The sequence below is a fragment of the Podarcis cretensis genome (assembly GCF_951804945.1).
Source record: "Podarcis cretensis genome assembly, chromosome: 6".
Taxonomy (NCBI): Eukaryota; Metazoa; Chordata; class Lepidosauria; order Squamata; family Lacertidae; genus Podarcis; species Podarcis cretensis.
This window is the reverse complement of record NC_137175.1, coordinates 34,879,134-34,905,881: the sequence shown is the minus strand read 5'-3', so window position 1 is coordinate 34,905,881 and position 26,748 is coordinate 34,879,134. Positions and strand designations below refer to the sequence as shown.

The 26,748-nt window shown below is 44.4% G+C and overlaps 1 protein-coding gene across 2 annotated transcripts in view; it reads left to right on the top strand.

Moving 5' to 3' along the window:
- Window positions 1-26,678, top strand: part of LOC307217894 (uncharacterized protein) — a 41,562-nt gene extending 14,884 nt beyond the window's left edge. The window contains exons 2-6 of one of the 2 annotated variants that reach the window (XM_079979933.1): window positions 17,536-17,653; window positions 20,316-20,375; window positions 22,225-22,386; window positions 25,563-25,647; window positions 26,284-26,678. In XM_079979933.1, coding sequence (XP_079836059.1) covers window positions 17,536-17,653; window positions 20,316-20,375; window positions 22,225-22,386; window positions 25,563-25,647; window positions 26,284-26,540 — 682 coding nt within the window. In that variant the 3' untranslated portion in view covers window positions 26,541-26,678. The remainder of the gene's footprint in view (window positions 1-17,535; window positions 17,654-20,315; window positions 20,376-22,224; window positions 22,387-25,562; window positions 25,648-26,283) is intronic. The other variant, XM_079979934.1, reaches the window with a different exon arrangement.
- The last annotated feature ends 70 nt before the right edge of the window (window positions 26,679-26,748 follow it).

The window sequence follows — 26,748 nt, the reverse complement described above, 5'->3', positions numbered from 1 at the left end:
GACCTAGTAGTGGAATGTTGTGCTTAGGAATAGCTAGACGGAATGCACTCCGAGAGATGATATATAGGATGCTGCTTATTGCCGACTTGGTGTCAGGGTCGCAATGTTGTCACTGGACATGCCTGTATATGGTTGCACAAGCCTATGGAGCCGGCTACAAATATCCCCCCCCTCTTGGTTTCAGCTCTTTGTGCCTTTCCTATGCTAACCTTTCAGAACGCAACAGCCGCCCTGCCAGTCTTTTGGGGGATTGTGGCGATCTCATCCCATCTCTATGCTATATTAAAAATAGTTTTCAAACAAACATCTCCACCCTTTTCAAAATGATCCCCAAGCCATGGATGTGAAATCGCTGCTTCATCTCCCTTGCCGCCACCCAGACTTTTCCACCGTTGCTTATACATTCCTCTCTCTCTCCCTTTTTGGCATCTACCTTGCGTTCGGCCTCATTTTCTACAGGCCTCTGCTGGTCATTTTTGTCCCACTTTGAAAATGTTTAATTACCTGTCCTGCTTTATGTTAAATGCCAACTTTTCCTGGCTGGGAATGTGCCTTGGACACACACTTGTTCCTTCATTCACCAAACAACTTTCAGACCAGTTGTCAACCTGGTCTCTCCCATGAAAAAGCTAGGCTCTTATAAGTTGCTCATTACAATCTTCCTTCATTAGGATCATCGGAGGGCTGTGTGTGTCTTTAAAACAAATCTCTAACAGTGAGACTTTGTACCTTGGGAAAATGTCTTTCACCCTGAAGATTATCCCTTGCTTTTGTGATTGTGATGGAGTTCCATAAGAGTTATAGGCATCTGTTTGGGATTGCAAGCTCACAACCCAGGCATGTTGCAAGTCTCCTGATGAAGATGGAGGGCTCTTGGAGGAGGGTCTTGGATAACTGATGCTGATGTGGAGGCAGGTGTGTGATGTGGAGGCGGCTGCCGCTTTGCCGTGCGTTTGTGGGGAGGGCTCCTTCCCCTGCTAGCCCATTCTCCATCTTGGGCTTGGGGACGGGCCCCAGACTCCACCTCAGCATAAAAGACTCCAAGGAGGCCCGGGACACTGCTGCTGCCGCTTTGCCGGTGAGTCTTGGGGAGGACCGCTCCCCCTGGAAGCCCATTTTCCACCTTGGGCCTGGGGGCGGGCCCCAGACTCCACCTCAGCATATAAGGCTCCAAGGAGGCCTCGGAACATCGCTGCTGCCGCTTTGCCGTGCGTTTGTGGGGAGGGCTCTTCCCCCTGCTAGCCCATTCTCCATCTTGGGCTTGGGGACGGGCCCCAGACTCCACCTCAGCATAAAAGACTCCAAGGAGGCCCGGGACACTGCTGCTGCCGCTTTGCCGGTGAGTCTTGGGGAGGACCGCTCCCCCTGCAAGCCCATTCTCCACCTTGGGCCTGGGGGCGGGCCCCAGACTCCACCTCAGCATATAAGGCTCCAAGGAGGCCTCGGAACATTGCTGCTGCCGCTTTGCCGTGCGTTTGTGGGGAGGGCTCTTCCCCCTGCAGGCCCACTCTCCACCAGGCCAGGGGGCGGGGCCCACGCTCACCACCGCCGCAGCCTCGGGGACATTGGTGCTGCTGCAGCGGTTGTTGGAAGTGTTTTTATATGTTTTAAACTGTTTTTATTTTTTTGCTTTGTTGTACCACCATAAGCGGTGGTTTTTATCCATGTACTTTTATTTTGTTTTGATTTATTTTGGGTTGGGGTGGGGTGGTTGGGGAGTGGGGTGGGGATTGGTTTTGTTTTCATGTAATTGTTTTTGTTTGTTTGCTTTTATATTCTGTAAATGGAGGCAAGTATGAGGCTTGGGATTCCTACTGTGGAGGGGCGAGGGAGGTATGGCGGTGGGGGCAGATGTTATAGGCGAAGGGGATCGAGATACGGATATGCTCGTACCCCTTCCAATCTGCGCCCCATCCCGAGAGACGAGGGTAGGGTGAGCAAGGATTACTCACCTCCGTCACTGGTGTTGTGCAATGCCAGGTCTATAGGCAACAAAACCGCCACCCTGCGAGATTTCTTCACCTCGCAGGGGGTTGACCTGGCATGTGTGACTGAGACCTGGGTGCGCGAAGGGGATACTGTTACCTTACGAGAGATGGCGCCCCCGGGTTTCTCCATCCTTCACCAGTCGCGGACTGTGGGCCGGGGGGGAGGGGTGGCGTTATTAATCCGGGAAGATTGTTCTTTCAGGGCTCTACCATCGCCATCGATCCCCGGCATTGAATGTGTTGGCCTAGTGTGGGGCTCCGAGGAGAGCTTGGCTGTCTGGCTGGTGTACCGGCCACCTAGCGCACCAGCAGCCACCCTGTCAGGCCTGCTGGAGGCGGTGGCCGGCTGGGCCTTGGAGTTCCCTAACCTATTGGTATTGGGGGACTTCAACATCCATGCTGATGCCACTCCCTCCTCACAGGCTCTGGACCTGGTGTCTTCCATGGCGACACTAGGGCTCTCCCAGTTTGTTTCGGGCCCCACACATCAAGCAGGCCACACGCTGGATTTGATCTTTGGCGTCGGTATAGATGTGATCATGTTTCCTTCGATGAAGGTGCCATGGTCTGATCACTATGCTCTGAAAGCCAGGATTGACGTTCCACCCCCACCCTGCTTGGGTGGCGAGCCAATTTGGGCTCGCCCGCAGAGGCTGATGGACCCTGATAGATTCCGTCAAGCCTTGCGGGACCTTTCTCCCCCTGGCGACTCATTGACTGAGCTTGTTGAGGCCTGGAATACCCAGCTCCTGGCAGCCATCAATGAGATCGCACCTAAGCGCCCTCTGCGACCTCGCAGAAACCGGGCTCCCTGGTTTACCGAGGAGCTCCGGAAAATGAAGCGGGACCTCAGACGGCTAGAGCGAGTATGGCGGGGTGCCCGTGACGGAGCCTCAAGAACATCTTATAGGGTTTTTATGAAAACCTACGAGATGGCAGTGAAGGCCGCTAAAAAGTCCTACTTCTCGGCCTCCATTGCATCCGCTAGCTCTCGCCCGGCGCAATTATTTAGTATAATTCGGTCTTTAACGTCCCTCGAAGGACAGCCAAATTTAAATAACAATTTGACACACAGCTGTGAGGCATTTGCGAGCTTTTTTGCGGAGAAGGTCTTGTTGCTCCGCCATGACCTCCCTGCCAATTTGGATACAATAAAGGAACTGGAGGCCCCTCGACTGTCCTCGGGTTCAGTATTGGACCACTTTGACTGGATATCCCCAGCTGATGTAGACAGACTCCTCCGAGCTGGAAAGCCCACCACCTGTCCTCTCGACCCGTGCCCGTCCTGGCTGATTAGAGCGTGTCCAGAAGAGGTGCGGGCCCCCCTGGGGGATATCATCAATCTGTCCCCTGGCACCGGGACATTCCCAGGGGAACTGAAGGAGGCAGTGGTGCGCCCGCTCTTAAAGAAAACATCATTAGATCCCTTAGATCTATCCAATTACCGCCCGGTCTCGAATCTTCCATTCCTGGGTAAGGTGATTGAGAGAGCGGTTGCTGAACAGCTTGGTAGGTTTCTGGATGAAACATCAGCTCTGGATCCATTCCAGTCCGGCTTCCGCGCTGGTCATGGGACCAAGACGGCTCTGGTCGCCCTAACAGATGATCTCCGCAGGCAGCTGGATCGAGGCGGGTCGGGGCTGCTGATTCTTCTAGACCTGTCAGCAGCCTTCAACATGGTCGATCACGAACTCCTGGACCACCCCCTTGCCGACGTGGGGATCCAGGGCGCAGTCCTTCAATGGCTGCGCTCGTTTCTCTCTGGTCGGGGACAGAGGGTGGCGCTTGGGGGGGAATTGTCATCCCGCCACTCCTTGGTGTGTGGTGTGCCTCAGGGTGCAATACTCTCCCCGATGCTTTTTAACATCTTTATGCGCCCCCTCGCCCAGCTTGTCCGGAGTTTTGGGCTGGGCTGCCATCAGTATGCTGATGACACCCAACTCTATTTGTTGATGGACGGCCACCCGGACTCGGCCCCAGACACACTGATCAGATGCTTGGAGGCTGTGGCTGGATGGTTACGTGGGAGCCGGCTGAAGTTAAATCCTTCGAAGACAGAGGTCCTCTGGCTGGGACGGGACGACATGGGACTGAGGGGGCAACTCCCATCTCTTGCGGGGGTGCAATTAGTGCCAGCACCGTCCGTTAAGAGTTTGGGTGTAATCTTCGATACCTCCCTCTCCATGGAGGCGCAGATTGCAGCTATAACAAAGGCGGCATTTTTTCATCTCCGCCAAGCTAAGCAGTTGGCTCCTTACCTCTCTCGCCCTGACCTAGCCACTGTGATCCACGCGACGGTCACCTCCAGACTGGATTATTGTAACTCGCTCTACGTGGGGCTGCCCTTGAGACTGACCCAGAAACTCCAGCGGGTGCAGAATGCCGCAGCGAGACTCCTTACGGGGTCTTCGCTTAGAGATCACATTCATCCGGTGCTATACCAGCTGCACTGGCTCCCGGTGGAGTACAGGATCAGGTTTAAGGTGCTGGTTTTAACCTTCAAAGCCCTATACGGCCTAGGGCCCTCGTACCTACGGGACCGCCTCTCCTGGTATGCCCCACAGAGGAACTTACGATCTTCAAATAAAAACACCTTGAGGGTCCCAGGCCTCAGAGAGGTTAGGCTGGCCTCAACTAGAGCCAGGGCTTTTTCGGCTGCGGCTCCAACCTGGTGGAACGCTCTGTCACAAGAGACAAGGGCCCTGCAGGACTTGACATCTTTCCGCAGGGCCTGCAAGACAGAGCTGTTCCACCTGGCATTTGGTCAGGGCGCAGCCTGACCCCCTCCTCTGGCAATCTTTACAAAGCTTTAGTTTATGGTTGCCATCAATTTTGATTTTAATTCATTTTCATAATGTTTTATAATGTTATACTGTTTTAATGTTGTTAGCCGCCCTGAGCCCGGCTTCGGCTGGGGAGGGCGGGATATAAATAAAAAATTATTATTATTATTTTAAGTATCCTGACCTTGTTGGCAGTTCTGGAATGGGAAATATTGAATCCCCATACCCATACAGTATTCATTTTAACTAACTAACAGAACAATCTTGTACAGTGGTACCTCAGGTTACATACGCTTCAGGTTACAGACTCCGTTAACCCAGAAATAGTGCTTCAGGTTAAGAACTGTGCTTCAGGATGAGAACAGAAATCGTGCTCCGGCGGCACGGTAGCAGCAGGAGGCCCCATTAGCCAAAGTGGTGCTTCAGGTTAAGAACAGTTTCAGGTTAAGTACGGACCTCCGGAACGAATTAAGTACTTAACCCGAGGTACCACTGTATTCAAGTTATACTGGCTGAGCAGCTGTAGAGTTTGGCAGAAGCCTTACTATGTTGACAGAACTCAAAAAACATATTAGGCTGGAACAGGATTGAACCAGGAATGAGGAGGGGACAGAGCACACTCCACTGCAGATATGAAGCAGGGGTGGACTTTGGTAATCTTTCATAATATGGTGCCCTGCATGAGGACAAAATCTGACGTCCCCAAATAGATCTTCATAATTATCGATCTTCTCAATATTGTGCCCCCTTGGCTCAGCACCCTGTGATGGGGAACCACCCACAATGCCCTATATCCAGTGCTGTATCCATGGGTGAAATGGAAAAACGGAGCTGCTGTGTTGTTTTTCCCAATTTTCCCAGCTTTAAAAAAATTGTTTCTGGAAAATAGGGCAAAAAGAGAAAAAACGGGTGAAATTTTCCTAGGTTTCCCCTCCACCCCTGGCCTTCATGTCTTTACTCAAGACCATGCTCCTGTTGAGGGGTCAACTTTCCACCAGCCCTGGACCTTGGTGCAAAGAGTTCCTATCCTAGGGGATGGGGATTTTAAATAGCACCTTAATACTGATGAGCAATCTGCTGACGTCGCCACAACAAAGCATAGAATGTGGTGTAACCCAGCAGCCAATCACAGCACACCACAACTAGTCTATATAATCCCACAGAGGAAGGCCACAACCCAGATTATATTGTACATGGAATAGGAATATATTTCTCTGGCCTGATGTTGAGGCTCACAGGGGGAACTTTGGTGACGTGAATGATGAAGAAAGACAGCCTGCAAAAAAGGAAGCACTTAGCACAAACAGCCTGTCTCCAACACACTCCTAGCAACTTCAGCATATTCTCTTCCTAGAACTGTAATAGGTCCCTCACCCTGGGACTCTGCCATCGCCATTCACCCCACTCCAACAGCTGGGTATGTCAGAACAGAGCAGCCCACCGCAACTCAGCAAGGGAAGAGGATTACCATGCTGCAAAGTATTCACCACCATCACTACTTTTTCTATACAGTGGTACCTCAGGTTATAGACGCTTCAGGTTACAGACGCTTCAGGTTACAGACTCCACTAACCCAGAAATAGTGCTTCAGGTTAAAAACTTTGCTTCAGGATGAGAACAGAAATCGTGCTCCAGCGGCGTGGCGGCAGCGGGAGGCCCCATTAGCTAAAGTGGTGCTTCAGGTTAAGAACAGTTTCAGGTTAAGAACGGACCTCCGGAACGAATTAAGTTCTTAACCCGAGATACCACTGTATGTGAATGCCGTGTCTTCCCAGAACTGTATTGCTGGAACACTCTTCCCCCTCAATAGTGGGAAGAAATGTTCCCTACACAGGCAAGACCCTCATCCCCACATGCAGGTAAGTTTGCAGCAGTTTCTGTTCTGACCAGTCTTCCTCACAATCAGCACTGATTCTGTTCCTCTGCAGTTCAGTTTCCTCTAAATGATACCGTATTCCTCTTTTCTTCTGTTTAATGCAAATTACCAAATTATTTATGTAATTTACGGATTTAACATAATTAATGACATAATTTCCACACTATTCATTTCAACGTCAAGGAAACGGCAAAACAGGTCATAATCACGTATCAGTTGTTTAAATCAGAAAGTTGGGACCAAATACCAGTCATATTCACTGGATGGATACTTTTCATATTGACTAGATTGGTTTCCATTCCAAACCATTCCAAACACAAACACTGGCAATTACACAACAACACACGTTGTTTCCACACACATAGGGTTATACAGTAACCCTCCCTGGGGAAATGTTAGGTATAACTATAGTCACAGTCACTTCAGTCATTCCCTTCCCTGCCCCCAGGGGTGGGGAGGCTGAGGCACAAGCACTAGCTGTCACTCAAGTGGCACCACCCACCCTTCTTTCTTGCTCTCTACCATGCATTCAGGCTGCTTTGCTCTCCACAGGCTGCTGTTCCACAGACTAGGGGCCCCCACCCTCATACATTCTGTGTAGACCAAGTGGGAAACCTCCCCCATGACCAGGATGCTCTCAGTTATTCCTCCAGGCTGTTGACAACCTACTTGTTCCAGGCAAGCTTCTACATGACAAACAGTTATGCAGCAGGTGAAAGTGCTCCTACAATGGTGCTGGACCCATAAAGGACTCCACTAACTTCACTGCTGTCTGACAAGGCCCTGCCCGACATGCGTCTTTCCCTTTCAGGATGGCCTTCATCCCAGATGCTATTCAGTATGGAATGATGAGTTTGCTACATGCATTGTTTCTTTGTCACTAAAGAGTGGTAGATCAGGACCACGTTCTCATCAACCTGGTATGATCTGGTTTGAGCTGGCCTCAGGATGAGGTTCTGAGGAGGGCAGGCAAAGTGTTGGGCTCAAAGGCTAGTGGCTCCTCCACTCTGCTCTCTCAGATCCCCTGGATCTTACAGGGTTGTTGGAAGGATTGCAAGATAATTCTGTGAAGTCCTTTGAACATTCCAAAGCACTCCATATAGAACTGAAGAACTGTAGAGATGGAAGAAACCCTCAGGATCATCTAGCCCAACCCCCTGCAATGCAGGAATATGCAGCTGTCCCTTACAGGAATCGAACCTGCAACCTTGGCATTATCAGCACCCCATTCTAACCAACTGAACTATGTGCTAGGTATTACTACTGCTGCAAGTAATAATTATCAGTGCTCCCAAATCATCAAGACAGTCTCCTGCTCTCAATTACTGCTCAGTCATCCTAAGAACTTTAAATTGAATTTTTACTTACTTGATTTTTTTTACTGTAAGGAACATTTACTTGATGGGGTGGAAATCCTTAGGAGAAAAAAGAAGTTGGAAATAACAGTATGGCTGTCCTTGCCCCCTGCACCCCCACCAAGGGGGGTGTGTGGAATGAGGAATCCCACTTCTGGCACAGGGTCATTGTGGCTAGTGCTACGGTTAAAATTCAGATTGTCTGATTGTGTGGAAGACCAATCAGGGCAGGGGTGTGGTTGGGGAGAATGGGGAACGTGCACCTTTTCGTCAACCTCCTCCCCTAGCAAAGGTGTTTATCCCATTGACAAGCACTCAAGCAAGCCCCTATGGTCCTTTTGTAATTGCTGCATTAGCAGAGGATCAAGTAGCACTTAATGGTTGCACGCTGTCATAAAACATGCTTGAAAAGGTCAGGCCCCTCGTGAAGGGAGAATATTTGTGGCACTCTGACATAAGCCTTGGCCGCTCACTCGCAACAGGTGCATGCTTGTAGCCCCTCCTCCAAGAACCAACGTCTGCCGTGAACAACCTCTCCTTACCACATGCCAGGCTGGTTTGCATGACTCCTGCTTGCTGAAGCTCTCACAAATCATTGCTGAGATTAGCAGGGAAGAATGTGGAAAAGGCATTCAAACGCAGAATTGGTGGGCAAAGGCAGAAGGCAAACAGGAGCATCCATTCCATCCAGCATAGGCTTTATAGCATAGAATCTTAGAATTGTAGAGTGGGGAGGGACCCCAAGAGTCATCTATTCCTACCCCCTGCAATGCAGAAATCCCAGCTAAAGCATCCATCACAGATGACCAGCCAACCTCTGCTTAAAAAGCTCCAATGAATGAGAGTCCACAGCCACCCAAGGGAGTTTGTTCCACTGTCAAACAGCTCCTACTGTCATTTTTTTAAAAAAAGTTATATCCTTCCTTCTCCCCCCCAAGAAACTCAACATTGCTTGCAGCAATAAAACAGGCATTGTCAAAGACCGAAACAACCAAAGTTCAAATCCACAAAAAACAATAACCATTGAAAAAGCCCACTCATTAAAACACACACAACACACATACACCTCAGAATCAACAGAAACAGCAGTTCATAAAACCAAAGTAGAGAAACAGAAATGAAAACAGCATTGACAGTGAGAAGGCAAAAGGGTCTTGGCTGAAGGCCTTTCTAAACAACAACACCTAAAACCATAACATATTGTGGCTTGGTGAATCTCAGTCAGGAGGACATTCCACAGGATGGGCATCTCTATTGGAAATGTCCTTCACAATGATGCCTCAGATAGCCAAGGAATCTGAAGCAAGGTCTCAGATGATTAGTGGAGCATGTGGGGAGGAATATATGGAAGAAAGAGGAGAATTACAGCTTCCCAATGCTGAGTGGCCCACAGGAAAAGCCTCTTGGTCACTTTGAGTGGTTCTAGTAGCTACTCAAGCTGTTATGGCTTTCCTTGTATTTCTATGAAATGAAAATACAGAAAGGACAAAGGCTCCCTAAAGGCCTATGCACCAGAGTATACTGCAAAGAAGGTTTCTGAATTGGGACTTTCAGAACTTCATGGGATTGCACACAAGAAACTAAAAAGCGAATAGCTTGGGATTGGTTCACAGATAATTGTGTTGCTGATGTGAGGAAATCAGGAAAGCTAAAGGTGAATATGTACAGTAATGCTAATGTGTGTACTAAGCGCAATATTATGTACAACCACCATTAGTAGCACAGGACTCTGTCTTATACCTGGTCAGATTATTTCTCCATCTAGCCCAGTACTGACTCTGTTCTGGTTCTCATAAGCTCTCTGGGGTCTTGGGAACAGATGGTTCCCATTACCTGCTACCTGAGATCCTTTTAAATGTAGATGCCAGGGGTGGAACCAGCCTGGGACTTCCTGAAGCATGAGCTCAGCCACTGAGATGTGATCTCTCCCCATAACTTCATAATGATGCGGCATCAGTATTGCCAGACATAATGAAAATTAACCACCTGAAGGCTCATCATCTCTGGTTTTTGCCATCTGTTTTTCTCTCTCCTTCCCTTCCTGTGATTTGGGAAAACTTTAAGGCCGCAGTGGAAATGGAATCCTCCCTTAATGACCGAGGCTGAAAAGAGTGGTCAGTGCAGGAACACTTGAAGTTTCCCCCGACACTGTCAGTGTGGGACTTTTTTATGGGGGACATTCACTGTCCTGCAGCATAAATTACTGCCACAGCTGAACCTTGAGATGGCACAGTCTGTGTGGTCCCAGGAAGGGAAAAGATTATCTGCATTTGAATAGCTACGTTGTCTTAGTAATTGATTGCATTGCTGTTTTTCAATCCTGAAAAGAAAATCCCTGGCAACGTGAGAATCAGTTGTCTGGAGCTATCTGAAGGCCTCTTTGTGGAAGCCTTCTCAAGGGAGAGAGTTGGCACAGATGTACTCTTGGATTGGCTGCAGTTGGTTGGATAGAGGGGTCTGGAGATTAGCAGCTGAATTGGAGATGTCCTTGCAGGATGAAGCAATCAGCTCTTCTGTGACTGTTTATTTGGAAAGAAACTATTAAGCTGAATGTTGGTTTGTTACAGTCAATAGAATCTGCACAGGGTCCCGTCCCCCCAGTCAAGTAAACAAAAACAGTAGGACATCAGCCACAAGAGTTGAGACTCTCTAGTCCAGGGGTAGGCAACCTAACACCCATGGGCCAGATGCGGCCCAATCGCCTTCTCAATCTGGCCCGCAGACAGTCCAGGAATCAGCATGTTTTTACATGAGTAGAATGTGTCCTTTTATTTAAAATGCATCTCTGGGTTATTTGTGGGGGCTGCCTGGTATTTTTACATGAGTAGAATGTATGCTTTTATTTAAAATGCATCTTTGGGTTACTTGTGGGGCATAGGAATTTGTTCATCATCATCATCATCATCATCATCATCATCATTATTTTCAAAATATAGTCCAGTCCACCACATGGTCTGAGGGATGGTGGACCAGCCCACAGCTGAAAAAGGTTGTTGACCCCTGCTCTAGTCCTTATCTTAGATTGGTCAAAAATTTACTTACCAGCAATCCAGTGAAATTGCAGGCATTCCAGATATAACTTCCCTACTTGCATAGAACTCTATGTTTTCTGTGGAATGGGAGTCTTGCGTTCATAACTGAATAAACTCTATGTGTAGGGCAGTGTGCACATGAATTTTTGCATGCGGTGAAGGGGATGTGGAGCTCTGGAGTGGTGGCACTATTTTTCTCCTTGCTGAAGCCACCAAATTCTGGATCTTTTCCAACTTCAGGTGAATTCAAGTATTTGGTTCAACACATGAACTCTGTATCCAGAGCTCCCCTCCGTGTCTCGGTGCAGATTACACACTCACCCACAGTACCTTCCCTTCCCCACACTGTACAGGGAAGATTTGCAAGGGGGCTTCTACTCACGTGGCTTGAGCTTATCCGGATCCCTCATCATGCAGTAGGTTCTACTTGTGTTCACGCAAACATGAGTAGAAATCCCCTATAGACCTTTCCAACTCAATGTTGAGAAGATTGGGGACTAAGCGCACAGGGTGATGTGCATAGGCATGGTGGGGGTGGAATTTGTGTGCACACTCCTGCTCCCAACCACAAGTACTGCATTTGCATGTTCAGGCAAACATAGGAACGCAACTTCAATATTAGTGCTTAAGGATCAATGATCCTGTGCAGCAGGGAGCAGATGTGTTGTCTCTGTTGTCTTTACGGTGGCTACTGAAGTCCTTCCTGTTTCAATAAGCCTTTTAAGATGAGATCTTTCTCAGTCTGTATCTGCACTGGAATGGTTTTTAATACACTTTTATCATTTTATCACTTGTTATTTTATATCCTGGGCTTCTTTGAGAAGAAGGGAGGGGATGTACATTTAATTAATAAATGCAATAAACTTGAGGCCCTCCAGATGTTGCCAACATGGCCAATGGTTAGAGATTATGTAAATTGTGTTTTACATAAGTGGTTTGACTCCAGATATGGTTCATCTAGATATTTATCTATGTTATAATATTTTCAGTATATGCACTCACATCACCTGAGCACCAGAATTCAGACCTTTTATGCTGTTCTGATGCATGATTGTAAAACAGAGGACTGTGGGGACAAGCATGCTACTAGCTCCATGCCTTGTCACTATTCTGGTTGCCCTACACAAGCTGGAGTCTGGCAGATTGCAATGAGGGGAGTCCTGTACCTGTGGAGGCTCCTTGTACGTTTTGAACTCTGGAAAATCAGGGCTCTGAGACGTGCTTCAGATAGTTGCTTTCACACTCATGGAAAGTAACTGGAATGGCAGTGGGGGTGGAGATAGCATGTGCTTCATGTATTTACTCAACCCAGATAGTGAATGCCTGAAGAGGACTAGTGTACCCAATAATGATGCTATTGCATCGGTTCAACTGCCTGGGGGAAAAATACGCTGTCTCTAATCACTCATGTAATTTAGGTTGCAGATTTCCATGGTAATACTGTGAAGGGGAGAGGAAAATACAAAGGGTGCTGGTAAAATTCTTCATTTTTATCCCATATATCAGACAACAAGACATTTTGAGAAATAGCTCAGTGATGCTTAACAATGTACTGCTATAGAAATAATAGAAGCAGGAGTTCAGTTTGGAGATGTACCCTTATCATTTTTCCTCAGTGTTGTTTGGAGGTCTGTCAGTGACATCCTGTAACCCATTTTGTTACCTTCTCTCTGAAGAATGAGAGAACATGTCTGAGTCTGAATGACAAATTCCAGATATATTATTATTCCTGACGTTTCCTTTCTAGGAAAGGAAGCCTCCCAAGACTATGTACCAAGCAGTTATTAACCAGAAGCTACAGGGCCTGAAGACTCTTTTATAAATAACTATGTAAAGAGGTGAGAAACATTCATTGGGGTAATTTACACTGTTCACCCAATTCACCCTTCAAAAGTGCCACTGCACAGAAACTAGCACCTCCGATGTTGGCAATGTCAAACACACGCACCCTTGGCTTCTCCACTTCTGTTTATGTACAGTGGGTCATGGGCCTGATCTCACAGGTCACGATATGTTTCCCAATAAAAATTGTTCATATACCCAAAGCCTGAAGTGAAAGAATTTTTACTAGAGCTGGCACCATGGAAAGGGTATGGATGTTGACGGTAAACAAATACTACTGCTGGCAGTGTGAAAGGGCAGCTTCTGTGGGATTGCTCCCTCAGGAATGCCAAGTGCTGTGTGGATTATCTATACCAGCAGGGGTTAGGAATTGAGCATTCTGCTGACGAATTGCTTCAGCGCCTCCCCTATTCTGAGCTCACTTTCCCCTTTGCAGCCTTTACACTATGGGACTTCTGTCTCTTAAGTTGATGTGGCTCCATGTTATCATCAAGTCTAAACCAAATTTGAAAATCTGTTTTACAGAGGGTTTTTTTTAAAAAAAAACCACACACACACAAAGCAAAAACAGGCAGGACCTTATTTTGTCCCCTTTCTGCCATAGTGTGGTTTGGAATCTACAATTGTCTAATCTTGCATTAAAAAACTATGGCCTTGATGGCAGCTCTGCAGAGCTGGAGTCTGCCTCACTAGCTGTATGTAGAAGTTGTGTGACAGAAGAGAAAGGGCTAGGACAGCCTACTTACTATTATTATCATTATTTATTAAATTTGTATACCGCCCTATACCCTCAGTGACCTGAAAGCTGTGTAGGAAAGCCTGATCTATTACAATTGCAGTCTCTTCTTGCTATGTTCTACCTTAAGAACATCTTATGGTTTTAAAAGAAAACCATAAACAGCTGAGGAAAAAAAGCCCTGGGGATCCTATGGCTATTTTAGGTATGCCCAAGATTTAGGCTTCCCTAGGACGCGGGTGGTGCTGTGGAGGGATGCGGGTGAAGCTGTAGGTTAAACCACAGAGCCTAGGGCTTGCTGGTTAGAAGGTCGGCGGTTCGAATCCCTGTGAGGGGGTAAGCTCCCGTTGCTCGGTCCCTGCTCCTGCCAACCTAGCAGTTTGAAAGCACGGCAAAAGTGCAAGTAGATAAATAGGTACTGCTCTGGCAGAAAGGTAAATGGCAATTCTGTGCACTGCTCTGGTTCCCCAGAAGCAGCTTAGTCATGCTGGCCACATGACCCAGAAGCTGTACGCCGGCTCCCTTGGCCAATAAAGCGACATGAGCGCCGCAACCCCAGAGTTGGCCACGACTGGACCTAATGGTCAGGGGTCCCTTTACCTTTACCTAGTGTTACCTCAGTTTCAAAACCATGAAGCATAAGCACAAAATCCTGTTGAGGGTGAGGAGCTAAGTAGGGATGGAGACAAAATTTGATTGCACTTAAAGGTGAACTTATCTAATTCCCACTTTCTGAAACAATGTGCTAATTGAAATACACCCATGTTTTTGAAATTTGAACTTCTCCGAATTTTGCAATGCAGTTCTCTAGCCAAGTGAAGTGTACAAAAATGCACCAAACTGTGCATATAAGTGCATATATTAATGAGAGCAACATACAAAATGCTTTATATTTAGGAAAACTGCTTTGCAAAATTGTGTGCATTAAGCGAAACTACATACCAAAATGTGTCTGTTAGAAGAAATTCACACTAAAATGCTGCTGAGTTCTCATGAGCACTTTTTTTTTTACACACTGATATGGAAATGTGGAGGACTGAGTTTAAAATTGGGAGTGGGGGAATGAGAATTGCTGCCTCTTTTATCTCTTCCTGTGGCTAATGACATCATCCAAATGAAGCACCTTTTTAATGTGGCAGGGGATTCATTTCATGAAGAGTGAGCTGAACCTTTTTTTGAGACCCCTCAGGGACTGAAGGGCGATGTCCAAGATTTTCATGGACTCTCTGGATACAGGATAGGCCTCGCTTGAACATAAATGTGTCATCAGCAGTGCCTCCTTCTGCAATTCTTGCACCTTTTCCTTTCCTGGTCCCATCAGGAATAGGTGACTGGGCTGCAAATTGGATATGTTCCCCTCAAAGTAGAAAACAGTTGCTAGATGGAAAGATGGAAGTTCATGGATGCAGAGTGTAAAATGAGATATGCCTGGGAAAAACTATGCTGAATGAATCTAAAAAGCACATGACTTGGCCTAAGGAATGGGAGATTATCCATTCACTGTCATGAAGATAAACATGTCACAGACGGTCCTTTGGACCATCTGGGGACACCTGATCTGCCAATAAAAGAGATTGACAGGAGCCTGCTGGGCTTCATTAATGCCCAAGGCGGAAAACTGTTTGCTGCCCATTATCTTCGCTTCAAAGGCATGGATTTGCACCAGTCAAAAATGGACAACAAAAAAGAGACCAACATTATTCTCCTCTTTTGTCTTTCTCATGGGTTGATTTATACCTCCTGGCCTATTAATCAACTTCAACATCTTAAGCATCCACCACAGCCTCCACACATTTACTGAAGCCACCTGTACTTTGTAGCCTGCTAAACAAATAATTACTTTTCTAGTACCTGTTCCGTCCTAATTTCTACTCTGCTTCATATCTATATTGCTGTCAGATCCCTGCACACTACTTAATTTTCTGTCTTTTTCTGTGTCCCTAGGGATTAATCTTGCGGTCAGGATGTTGTTCAGACCAACAGAGTACGTTGCCAGTTAGTTCATCCAGGTTGTGTTTAAGATTGGTTTTCTTTATTTTATTATTATTAAATTGGACGGGCCTGAGTCAACTGCTTCCACTGGCAAAAGGCCAAGCTACATGTACATACCAGATAGCCTTTCCTCTTAATCGCTGTCTCCTGGCAAGCTCCAAAAGGTGAAGCAGCTTCTCTTCCTATCAGTCTAAGATTTCTTAGACCACAGTAGTAGGGAAAGTGTTTCTTTACATTCACACATGGGAGCGGATTCTGCAGTCAGGTTTGGGCTAGATTAGAATAAAATACTTCCTGGAAGAATCCCAGTAGACAATCATTTCCTGTTACGTTGTATTCTTTCTTTCTCCCTCCCAGCTATAAAAAGCCATACAGAACATGTTGTGTAAGGAATACTGCATTTTTATTTTTGACAACCGGAGCAGTTAAGAAATCATTTGTTTATTTATTACTTGGGGGGGGGGAGCAGAGAATAAATATGAAATAAAATGTAATACTGTGTTGCCTAAACGTGGTTTTCTAAGTACTTCAGCTCATACCTGATCTACATATGGAGAAGAATGAAAGTGGTCCAGTAATTAAAAGGTGGCAGACTGGACTGAACTATTCTAGGTTGCAAGAGGAGTCGCAATTTTTATAATGTTTTCCCATGTTGCTGTTGTTTTAAAATCCTTACAAATAAAATACTAGCACAACAGGGAGATGCTAGCCCATTTTACTTCTTGCTCTGCTAGTTTATTTGTTGTGGGGAGGCTTTTATATTTAAAAGGTTGAATTCACCAGCAGTCTGAAATGATATGTCAGCTCAGGATTCTTAGACCACTGGTTGTCTTCCAGTGGTAAGTTCAGAGTACCTGTTTAGCTATTCAGGGGACTCCCCACTTGTGTTCCAGGCCCCCACGCACATAAGTAAAACATGTGTAAGTGGGGAGCCCGCTGCAGTACATTCAGCTTCCTGCCCAATAGCTGTTGAGCAGGGTAGCATTGCAGCAGCAAGAGCTCCTGTGCCCTTTAAATGTGAACTACCGTAAATCGTATTTCTATTCCATCCCTAGTCATGGCCACCTTTCTCTCTCTCTGGAATTTGTAATGTGCTGTGATGACTGCTTACATAGTTATGACAATGCCTGTTGGGACAAATAATAGTAAACTATGCCAAGTGCAAAAGATTAAGAGCCAATTCATACAGCCATTAGACATGAGATTACAAAATATTGGTTTTGCCTGTGACTCAAATGCTGCCTGGTATACATGATTAAGCTTTCATATCACCATTTTAGATATCTTTTGAGGGTTTGCTGTGGTGTTCAATACATTTAAGTGGGATGCGGGTGGCACTGTGGTCTAAACCAATGAGCCCCTTGGGCTTGCTGATCATAAGGTTGGCGGTTCGAATCCCCGTCACAGGGTGAGCTCCCGTTGCTCTGTCCCAGCTTCTGCCAACCTAGCAGTTTGAAAGCATGCCAGTGCAAGTAGATAAATAGGTACCGCTTCGACTGGAAGGTAAACGGTGTTTCCGTGTGCTCTGGTTTCCATCCCTGTGTTCCATTGAGCCAGAAGCAGTTTAGTCATGCTGGCCACATGACTCAGAAAGCTGTCTGCAGACAAACACCGGCTCCCTCAGCCTGAAAGCAAGATGAGCGCCACAACCCCATAGTCACATTTGACTGGAATTAACTATCCAGGGGTCCTTTACCTTTACCTACCTTTCAAGAAATTTAATCCTACACATAGATGAGTCACACACTTCAGCTACATTTCATAGTTTCTGACAAAAGCGGATGAGAAAGGGATTGCAGTTGCCTCAGATCAGCAGAGACTTGTCATAAACAACGAGTGTGAGCATGCCTTTCATTAATTCAGTTTCTTCCCTCATGGGCCTCATAGATGAAAAGAGACATCGTTCTCCAACTTTTCCTTTTTCATTCCAGCTCCTTTGGCCATTTCCAAGCAAAGGAACACGGCATTGCCTCGGGGACATCAGCAAGATCAGCTGATGATGACAATTTGAGATGTGGGCTGTGTCTGACCAGGCTTTCTGTCACCAAGGTAATCTGCAACCGGTATCCAACAGCTTCATTCAGCAGCCTTGTAAATGTTCTCAGATCGCCTGTCCACCCCTGTGCTATGCTGCAGCTCCTGCTGGGGCCCTGAGGCAAATGGACGAGACGAGAGATCGTGTGGTAGTCAAGTTGTAAAACGAGATAAGATTTCACAAAGCAAATGAAATCAGTTACTGTCAAATGTGCTGCTAGGAGTATGTTTCAACATTCGGTGCACATAGCTGAGTGCGATCTGAAGAGAAACCAGAGTATCGTGCACACGGCTGATAGCTAGCTTCTTTAACGCAGAACAGATCTTCTCATTCATGGTGGTTTATAGAGATAAACAGCTCTTGCTCTCTTCTCCCAAACTTTTCTGCTAATCTCTTACAAGCAACAACAGAGGGTGAAATCTACCTGTTCTCCCACTGTTCCGTTAATAGCCCAGTGCTCTCTGGATCAAAGTGTACTTAAACTAAGAGAGAGAAATCAGAATCTGAAGCTCTGTGCTAATGGGGAGTCTATGACTTTACTGCAAAGTTGATCTGTTGTTCCCTTCTTGGGCTAATTTGAGCTCGGCTCTATGACCTGTGGATTGCAAATTCAAGCCAGCCTCTTATTCAGAAGTAATTCCTACCCTATTACACCTTTCTGGTGCAAGTCCATCCTTTCCAGTATGTTTCTGCCTTTCAAATGCATGGAGAGTAATAGCGATACCAAGCCACTTCTCTGAGGGTGCCTCCTTTATTTTGCAGGTGGGATTCACGCACATCTTGGCACTTTAGGTTTGTGCAGTTAAAGGAGATTAGCGTTCAATAAACAAATAGTAGTGTTGTACAACTCACTGTCCAGGACTAACAAAGATCACTTTAATAATACATAAAAATGATGATGGGGTTTCAGTTTACATTTCACGGTGAACCTAACCAATTCACACTTTCCAAATCAATATGCAAATAAAAACACAGCCATCCTTCAAAATTTGCACTTCTCCAGATTTTGCAGTATGATTCTGCAGTGAAAAAATGCTTACAAAATTGCATCTGTTAGGGTAAAATGTGCATTAAAATGCATGCATTAGTGAAAATGGCATACAAAAATGCATTATATTAGCGGAAACTGCTCTGCAAAAATATGTGTTTGGGGCAAAACTGCATACAAAAATGTGTATATTGTGAGAATTTTTTTTAAAAAAATAATATTTATTACTTTTTCCAACAATTTAAACACTACAAAAAAGAAAAACAATACAATACAACACCAACACACTAAACCAACAAAACAAAACAAACACAACTTCATGAAAATTCATTAGCATTGTGGTATAAATTTCTTCTATTGTGAGAAATTTATACCACAATGCTAGTGAATTTTCATGAAGACTTAAAAAAATAATAATCACAAATTGAAGTGAAAATGTGCGGAACTGAACTTAAGACCGGAAAACTGAGAAATGGAAAGAAACTAAAATGGACAGAATTCCCCTTCCCTGCTTGCAAAGTACTTTGTCCCTTACCCTTAAATAATAGAGAAGGAACACTGAAATTTATCAGATTCCAGAAATCCTGGTTCTGTGCAGAGTTTCAGCATTGTGCTTTTATGGACTGCAAAAACAAACACATTTCCAGCTCCAACAAGCAGGAAAAGATGTCAAGGGTGGTGCTGAATGATAACTCCATTCGGAACCATTGCATCATATCATAGCAGTGATGCTACTTTGACTGGAGTCCAAGGTGTCTGCAGCCTGGAGCAATTGCTCACTGTCCAGCCTCAGACAAACATTCCAGGGGAATCTAATGCCTGTACCTGGCATGGCTCCTCCCGTGCCATAAATGGTTACATTACATTCAAGCTGGCATTAAAGAGCAGGGCTGAAACCTCATCCATCCAAGCCCCAAATTGGCTTAGCATGTGTGCAGGATATCAGAGATCGCTAAGCCATCTTGAAGTCTATTTACTTTCAGACAAAAGCTAGAGAACAAGCTCTCTGCTTCCTTGAAACTTGCCGGTAGGCATTCTGTGGTTTCTTTGATATGTAATGTAACAAAAGGCAATTCTAATTGTGTTGGAAATGAGAGTGTGGGTTCTTCTGGCACTAACTGTGGTTGTTGGTGCCACCTCTGGACAGGGGCAGGGGGTCCCATAGACCTGGCACAGAATCAGAGCAATGCTGTGGTGTGCCCCTCTAGCTCAGATATCTAGAGGCAACCCCCTCTCCCCAATGCATTGTGAATGTGTGCCTAATTACTGTAGTGTTTTTGCCTTTTGACACACTTAGAAAAAGTATGTGATGTCATTGGTGCAAAAAAAAAAAAGAGTCCTTTGTGCTCAAAGAAAATGCTAAATTAAAACCAGGATATCCGCAGTTATTGGATATCCCTGCTATTGGCTATTAGAACAATCTCCTGCATGTCCAGGTGTGAGAACAGTTTAAGAACAGCAATGCATACCAGGTAAGATGATATGGTGTTCTGTGTGAAGGATCTGAAGCAAGACCTAAGAAACATACTTTTTGCTTTCCTGCTTCCCACCGCTGCCACCACCTCCTTAGCCGGCCCAGCCTTTGTTATCCAAGAATACTGTTACAGAACTCATTTTGTAAACTGAGTACAGGAAACTGAGATACGAAAGCTTTTGGGGTTTCAAAGTCACTCTTTTGCTTCTCACAGTTAAACCATCTGGTGACGGAAGAACTGGTAAGCCATGGAATTCCAGCTGTGGGCATTTCGGTAAGGGCACCTGTTGTTTCTCCTTTTTTAGGTTATTCTGTTTTTCTAGGGCAAGAGTGGGCAAAAAATAATAATAAAATGGTCCAGAGATGAATTCTCTCAGTCTAACCTGTTGAGAGGTGCATCCCCTTTTGGAGACAGAGATAAAAGGGTTTGAAATTAATTAATTAATCTGGAATAAATACTGCCCTGCTTCAGTTTTAACGATAGCTACCTCCTATTAGAATTCCCAATCCTGTGCATGCCTACACTTCTGGGTTTGGTGAGGTTTCTCTTGAGTAAGTATGCAGATATATTTAGTACAATAGACAAATACAGCTACTATTCTGAAAAACAAGCGGAAGCGATTCCTTTCTGACTTTCATGTGCCACACGCGCACACACACAACAGAAGTCTACCAATTTGTTCTTGAACAACAGGGCGAAGAACATATTGGGTGCTATCCAACTAACTCGTTCTGTCAGTGTAAGTATTTCCACTTGTGCAATGGAACTTCCTGCCTCACCCCCTTCCCTGGTACTCCCTAACTCTCTTCTAGAGGGTTCCCCAAACCTCTGGAGCAGATTTGGTGGGGGTGCACAAGGGGAGAGGAGAGAGAGGAAAGTTGTGTTGTGCAAGTGGAAACCCTTGTGCTGACAGAACAAGTTCATTGGCTATAGCCCAGCTTCCCCAAGCCATACAGTCAAGAAAAAAGTAACAAAAATCAAAACATATATTTGTATCTTACTGATATCTCTATATACTTGTCTTTTAAGATATCCATGTGTTAAGACAATTTACAATTTAATAATTAAGTGCTACCAGTCAGGAACATGGCCCTCCAGAGCACAGTTCTGGTCAGCCTCAGAAATTGAGCTAAGCGAGCAAGGGGCCCCCGACTCTGCAGAGGAGAGCTGTTTGTCAAAGTTTAGAGAGGACAGCCCATCTCCCGAAGCTGTTAGCTCCCAAGGAGAGGAAGAGTTGGAAGTTGGCCCGAGCATTGCCAGGCAACTAGCAGATAAGCCAGAGTCTGAGGCTGTGTCTTCTGGGAGTGGGGAGGAGGCGGGCCAGTCCCCGTACTAGGAGGCTGGAGAAGCTCAGAGAACAAAGTAAGGAAAGGAGAGGAAAGGCAGGATTTTGGCATTCTTCCTGTTGTGGGAGGGACAATGAGTCAGACTGAGCAACTACTGTTAATGAGAGCACACGGGAGGCTGTGCTCTGGATGTGTTTTTTCTTGTAAATAAACTTGCATAAAACGGACAGAGTTGTTACTGCTTATCAGACTGCTTGCCTGCCAGAGATCATTACAGCACCATTCAGTGTTAGAAAGTAAGGGAATTTATTTAAAAAATCCCTTTTCATGCCCTGTTATGGAAACACACAGGAATCAAAGCAGCCCCAAAAGCAAAGGGTAAGATATAACGTACCATAAGCTGTTGTCAGTTAATTCCTGCAGCCAGCTGCCCCCCTACCCTCCTTTCCAAATTCTCTGGAAAGTTGAAGAACCTATGGACTTGGGTGCAGGGGGAGAAAAGAGAAACCAGAATTTCTGTGGCATAAGCCAATGTCTGTTACACAAGTCATTGTGTACCACCCCAAAGTGCATTAACATGTAGCCTTAATTAGCAAGTTTTCATATTCCTTGATTCATAAGTAGTCAGCAGTATTGGCATTGCAAGATGACTTTCCCATTACATTTGTAACAGTTTGATGAAAGTCTTATTGTTAGATGCAGTTAATTTAATCATTGTATTATATATTGATTGGCACCTGAAGTGCTGGATCATAGGAAACAGCTTTTGGGGAAATGACTGTCTTGAATGACAGAGACAAGCAGCATTGTTTGCCTTTGTTGTCTTTCTCCCACAGCCTTTTGGAACCTGGAAAACATCGTGCAAGAATGTCATCCAGGCTGGTTTCGATATAGTGAAGGATGTTTTAGACTCAGGCTATGTCCCAGTTTTACATGGTGATTGTGCTCTGGACTCGGAGCAGCACTGCTGCATCTTATCTGGAGATAAAATCATTGAGGTGAGAGATGAGTTCAATTTCATGCATACCAATATGTAAATAGCACTGTGTTTATCCTTAGTAGGTCATTCCCATCTTTGTCAGGTAGTTCAGCTGGCAGCTAGCTATGGGGAAGACATTTGTTTTTGTTTTTTCCCCCAATGCGTTTTTATTCAAATTATACAAATAAATATATCAATGTAGGTATTGAATACATAAATAAACATATCCATAAATATATCAGTGTACATAAATATATACACATAGAGTTCATTTACATAGGTTCTTATATCCCCTCCCCAAATTATATATAAAAAAAAGAATCAAAATATCACAATATTTTAGGCTCTACCTAGCCTTGGACTCCCCTCCACCCTTTTGGTAACTGTCAAATAAATTCTACCGTCACGTAATTTATTTTTAATCTTAAATATTAGCCGCTCACTGTTAGAGTTGTTCCAGCCCCGCTAGTGCCCTCTACAAATTATTTCCAATATACTTCCAATATTTATTCCAATTTCCATGAAATTTCTGTTCATCTTGGTCTCTTATTAGCTAGACCTGTTAGTCTAGCAAGTTCGGCATAATTTATCATTTTAACCTGCCATTCATTTATACTGGGTATAATTTCCGTTTTCCAGTTTTGTGCCAACATAGTTCTTGCGGCTGTAGTGGCATAAAGGAAAAGTATCTTATCTTCTTTTTGGATTTCTTTATCCAACATTCCTAGCAGAAAGGCTTCAGTTTTTTTGTGAAAAGTATATTTAAAGATTTTTTTGAGCTTGTTATAAATTGCTTCCCAAAAGCTTTTCACTTTATTACATGACTACCACATATGGTAGAAATCGCCTTCTGCTTCACCGCATTTCCAACATCTTTTATTCTTTAACCTGTACATCTTGGCCAGTTTAACTGGCATATGGTACCACCTATATATCATTTTCCATATGTTTTCCCTCAATGCCATACACGCAGTAAACTTTATGCTATTATTCCATAATTCTAACCACCTTTCAAAATTAATGTTATAGCCAATGTCTATCGCCCACTTAGTCATTACCTCCTTTACCTCCTCGTCTTTTGTGTACCATTCCAGTAACATATCATATATCCTAGACAGTACTTTATTCTTACCTTCAACAACCTCCACATTAAACTTAGATTTTTTATCTTCAAATCCTAGTTTCTTTTTATCTTCTTTTAGCAGATCGTTCACCTGGTGATATTGCAACCAACCAGTGAATAGATTTTTTATCTCTTCATATGGTCTAAGTTTAATACCTTGTTCTGTTTTAGTTATAAGTTCTTCATACGTGGCATTCTTCTCTTCCATATTAGTTTTCTTAATAGTTAACACCTCTATCGGTGAGATCCACCAGGGGGTCTTCCTTTCCAAAAGATTTTTATTTCTCTCCCATACCTGAAATATTGGTCCCCTAAAAATATGGTTCAGGAAGCCCCTGTGTGCCTTTACCTTTTCGTGCCACAGGTACGAGTGCCACCCGAACCTATTATCGAAGCCCTCCAGATCCAATATGTCTTTATTTTCCAATCTTATCCAGTCTTTTAACCACAATAAACATGCCGCTTCATAGTATAAACTCAGATCCGGTAGGGAGAAGCCCCCTCTTTCCTTCCTATCTACCAATATTTTCATTTTTATTCGTGGTCTTTTTCCCTGCCAGATGTATCTCGCCAGGTCTCTCTGCCATTCTTTACATTGCCTTAGACCTTTGATTACAGGAATAGTTTGAAATAAAAACAGCATCCTGGGCAGGACATTCATTTTAACTACCGCTATCCTCCCCAAAAAGGATAGTTTCATTCTCCCCCAGATTTCCAAGTCTTTCTTGATATTCCTCCAGGTGGCCTCATAATTATCCTTATATAAATTAATGTTCTTTACCGTAATCCACTCTGAGGTATTTCACCTTCTTAGCTGTCATAATTCCAGCCCTTTGTTCTAGGTCTATCGTTTCTTCCTTAGTTAGGTTTTTGACCAGCATTTTAGTTTTGTTCTTATTAACCTTGAGTCCTGACACAGCTCCAAACTCTTCAAATTTTTGTAAAGCTTCTTTTACACTGTGATTTGGGTCTTCTAATGTTAACACAATATCATCCGCAAAAGCTTTGATTTTGTGTTCCTTTAATCCTACCTTAATTCCTTTGACCTCTGTTGCTTCCCTCAATCTCTTATTAAGTATTTCCAGTACTATTATAAATAATAAAGGAGACAAGGGGCAGCCTTGTCTAGTTCCTTTAAATATATTAAAGGATTCTGATGTAGTATTATTTATTACAAGTTTTGCCTTTTGTTCATTATAGATAGCTTCTATACCTTTTCTAAATTTTTCTCCGGGATGGGGAAGACATTTGATTCAATGTGCTTCTAATGGTGAACCTATCACTTTCCAATACCATATGCAAACCGAAACACAGCCATCCTCTGAAATTTGTACTTCTCTGAATTTTGCAATGCAGTTCTCCAGCCAAGGAATGTGTACAAAAATGCATTGCTAAGATAACATATGCCAAAAAGCCCATATTTGTGAAAATAACATACAAATGCATTGCCTTGGGGGAATAAAAATGTGCATAGTATGCAAATTACATATAAATTTATTATGGCATAAGCATCTGTGGACTATGGTCCACTGCACTAAATGCAGCAAACTTTCTGTCCTCCAAAACCTATGCCACAATACATTGGTTAGTCTTTAATGTGCTATATGTCTCTTTCTTGTTTTCTGATCATTTATATTCTACAAGTTGTGTATAATCTTCCATGTCACTTTTGTAACTGTGCATAAATATTTTGTATGAACATCAGCAAATAGTTTTAAAAAAATTATTGCCTAAGCTGCAGGGAGGTTTTGATGTTATTATTCTCTCTCTTCCTCTTAAGTAAACAAATTCTCATAATACATTTTCTGCATTTTCAGATACAAGGTTAATATAAGAGGTGGCCCTCAGATTTTAAGTTGCACAATTAGAACAGAACCATAGTTCCATGGTAGATCACATGCTTTGAATACAGAAGGTCCCTGGATTCCTCTCTGTCATCTGAGGACTGAGAAAGGCCACTTTTTGAGTTACAGAGAGATTCTGCCAGTGAGAGCAGGATCCAGCTGAGCTAGATAGACCTGACTCAACATAAAGCAGATTTACATGGTTCTGTTCAATTTTTCCTCTTGCAGGTTCTCGCTAAGAAATTCTCTCCTAGGCGAGTTGTGTTTCTCACAGATGTCAGTGGAATTTACAGCTGTCCACCTGATACCCCAGGTACAGAATACACATGTACAAAATAGGACAATTTATTTTGCACAGGTGTGAAGTATTGGCATGAAGTATTGGCAAATCTAGCCAGTATCCAGACCAGCATGAGGAACTAGTGATTGAACTATGCAATTTGTAATAAGCATAACCATAATTATTCATGCAGTCTTGTCTTGACGTATTTATGTTCTACATATATCTTTCAGCAGATTTGACATGCTCTTTCCGAGCATAGGCATATAGAAGGGTTGTGAGAACGAGGGTATTTTCTGTGGTGTTTTGAAAGGGCAGTGGGAATATTGAAACAGAATCCAGGAAACATATATAATAGGCACCATATCTACACATGTCTTTAGACAGATGTGTGACTTGTATGGTACCTTAAGTGATGTGCAGAGTCATTAAAGAAAGCTGGGGAAATTTGGACCTCCAGATTTCTGTGTAATCTTCCTAACCATTATGTCATTATGCCATTATGTCATCCAGGCTTCCTCCTTTGGCACAGGGAAATGACACATGGATTAAACTAACTGTTTCCATGTTGCAGTGTCTTTATGCTTTGGGGTTGACTTTTTCATGTTGTGTTTTGAGACATATATCCTTCTGGTAGCAATTCTGAACCATGTGTTTATTTTGGAACAGGCGCTAGGCTTTTGGATTCCATTGTCGTCAGCCCTGATGGAAATATGGAGCCACCTGTGCTCAGTTCTGTGCTGCCACATGATACTACTGGAGGTGTGTCCTTGAAGCTGCAAACTGCTGTAAACATCGTTTCCCAGAGTCACGGAACCATTCCAGTTCTGATCTGCAAACTGGACAGCGAAGCAGCTGAAAGGGCTTGTTTGACTGGGGAGCTGAAGGAAGGCGAAGGCACAACATTTTCCTTCGCAGAATCATGAAAACGTCTCTGCATGAGCCTTAAATGAGGTGGAAGAAGAATTTAACTGAGGTGCTACCATTGGACTTCAGGATCTATTTGTTGTACTTGTCATCGTCAATGCCAGATACCTTAAATTAAATCTGTGGTCCACTGATAATGTATTAGCATTGAATGATGGCACCATCTTCTACTATGGTGAAATATTGTTTTTCGCCTCAGTGACCTCA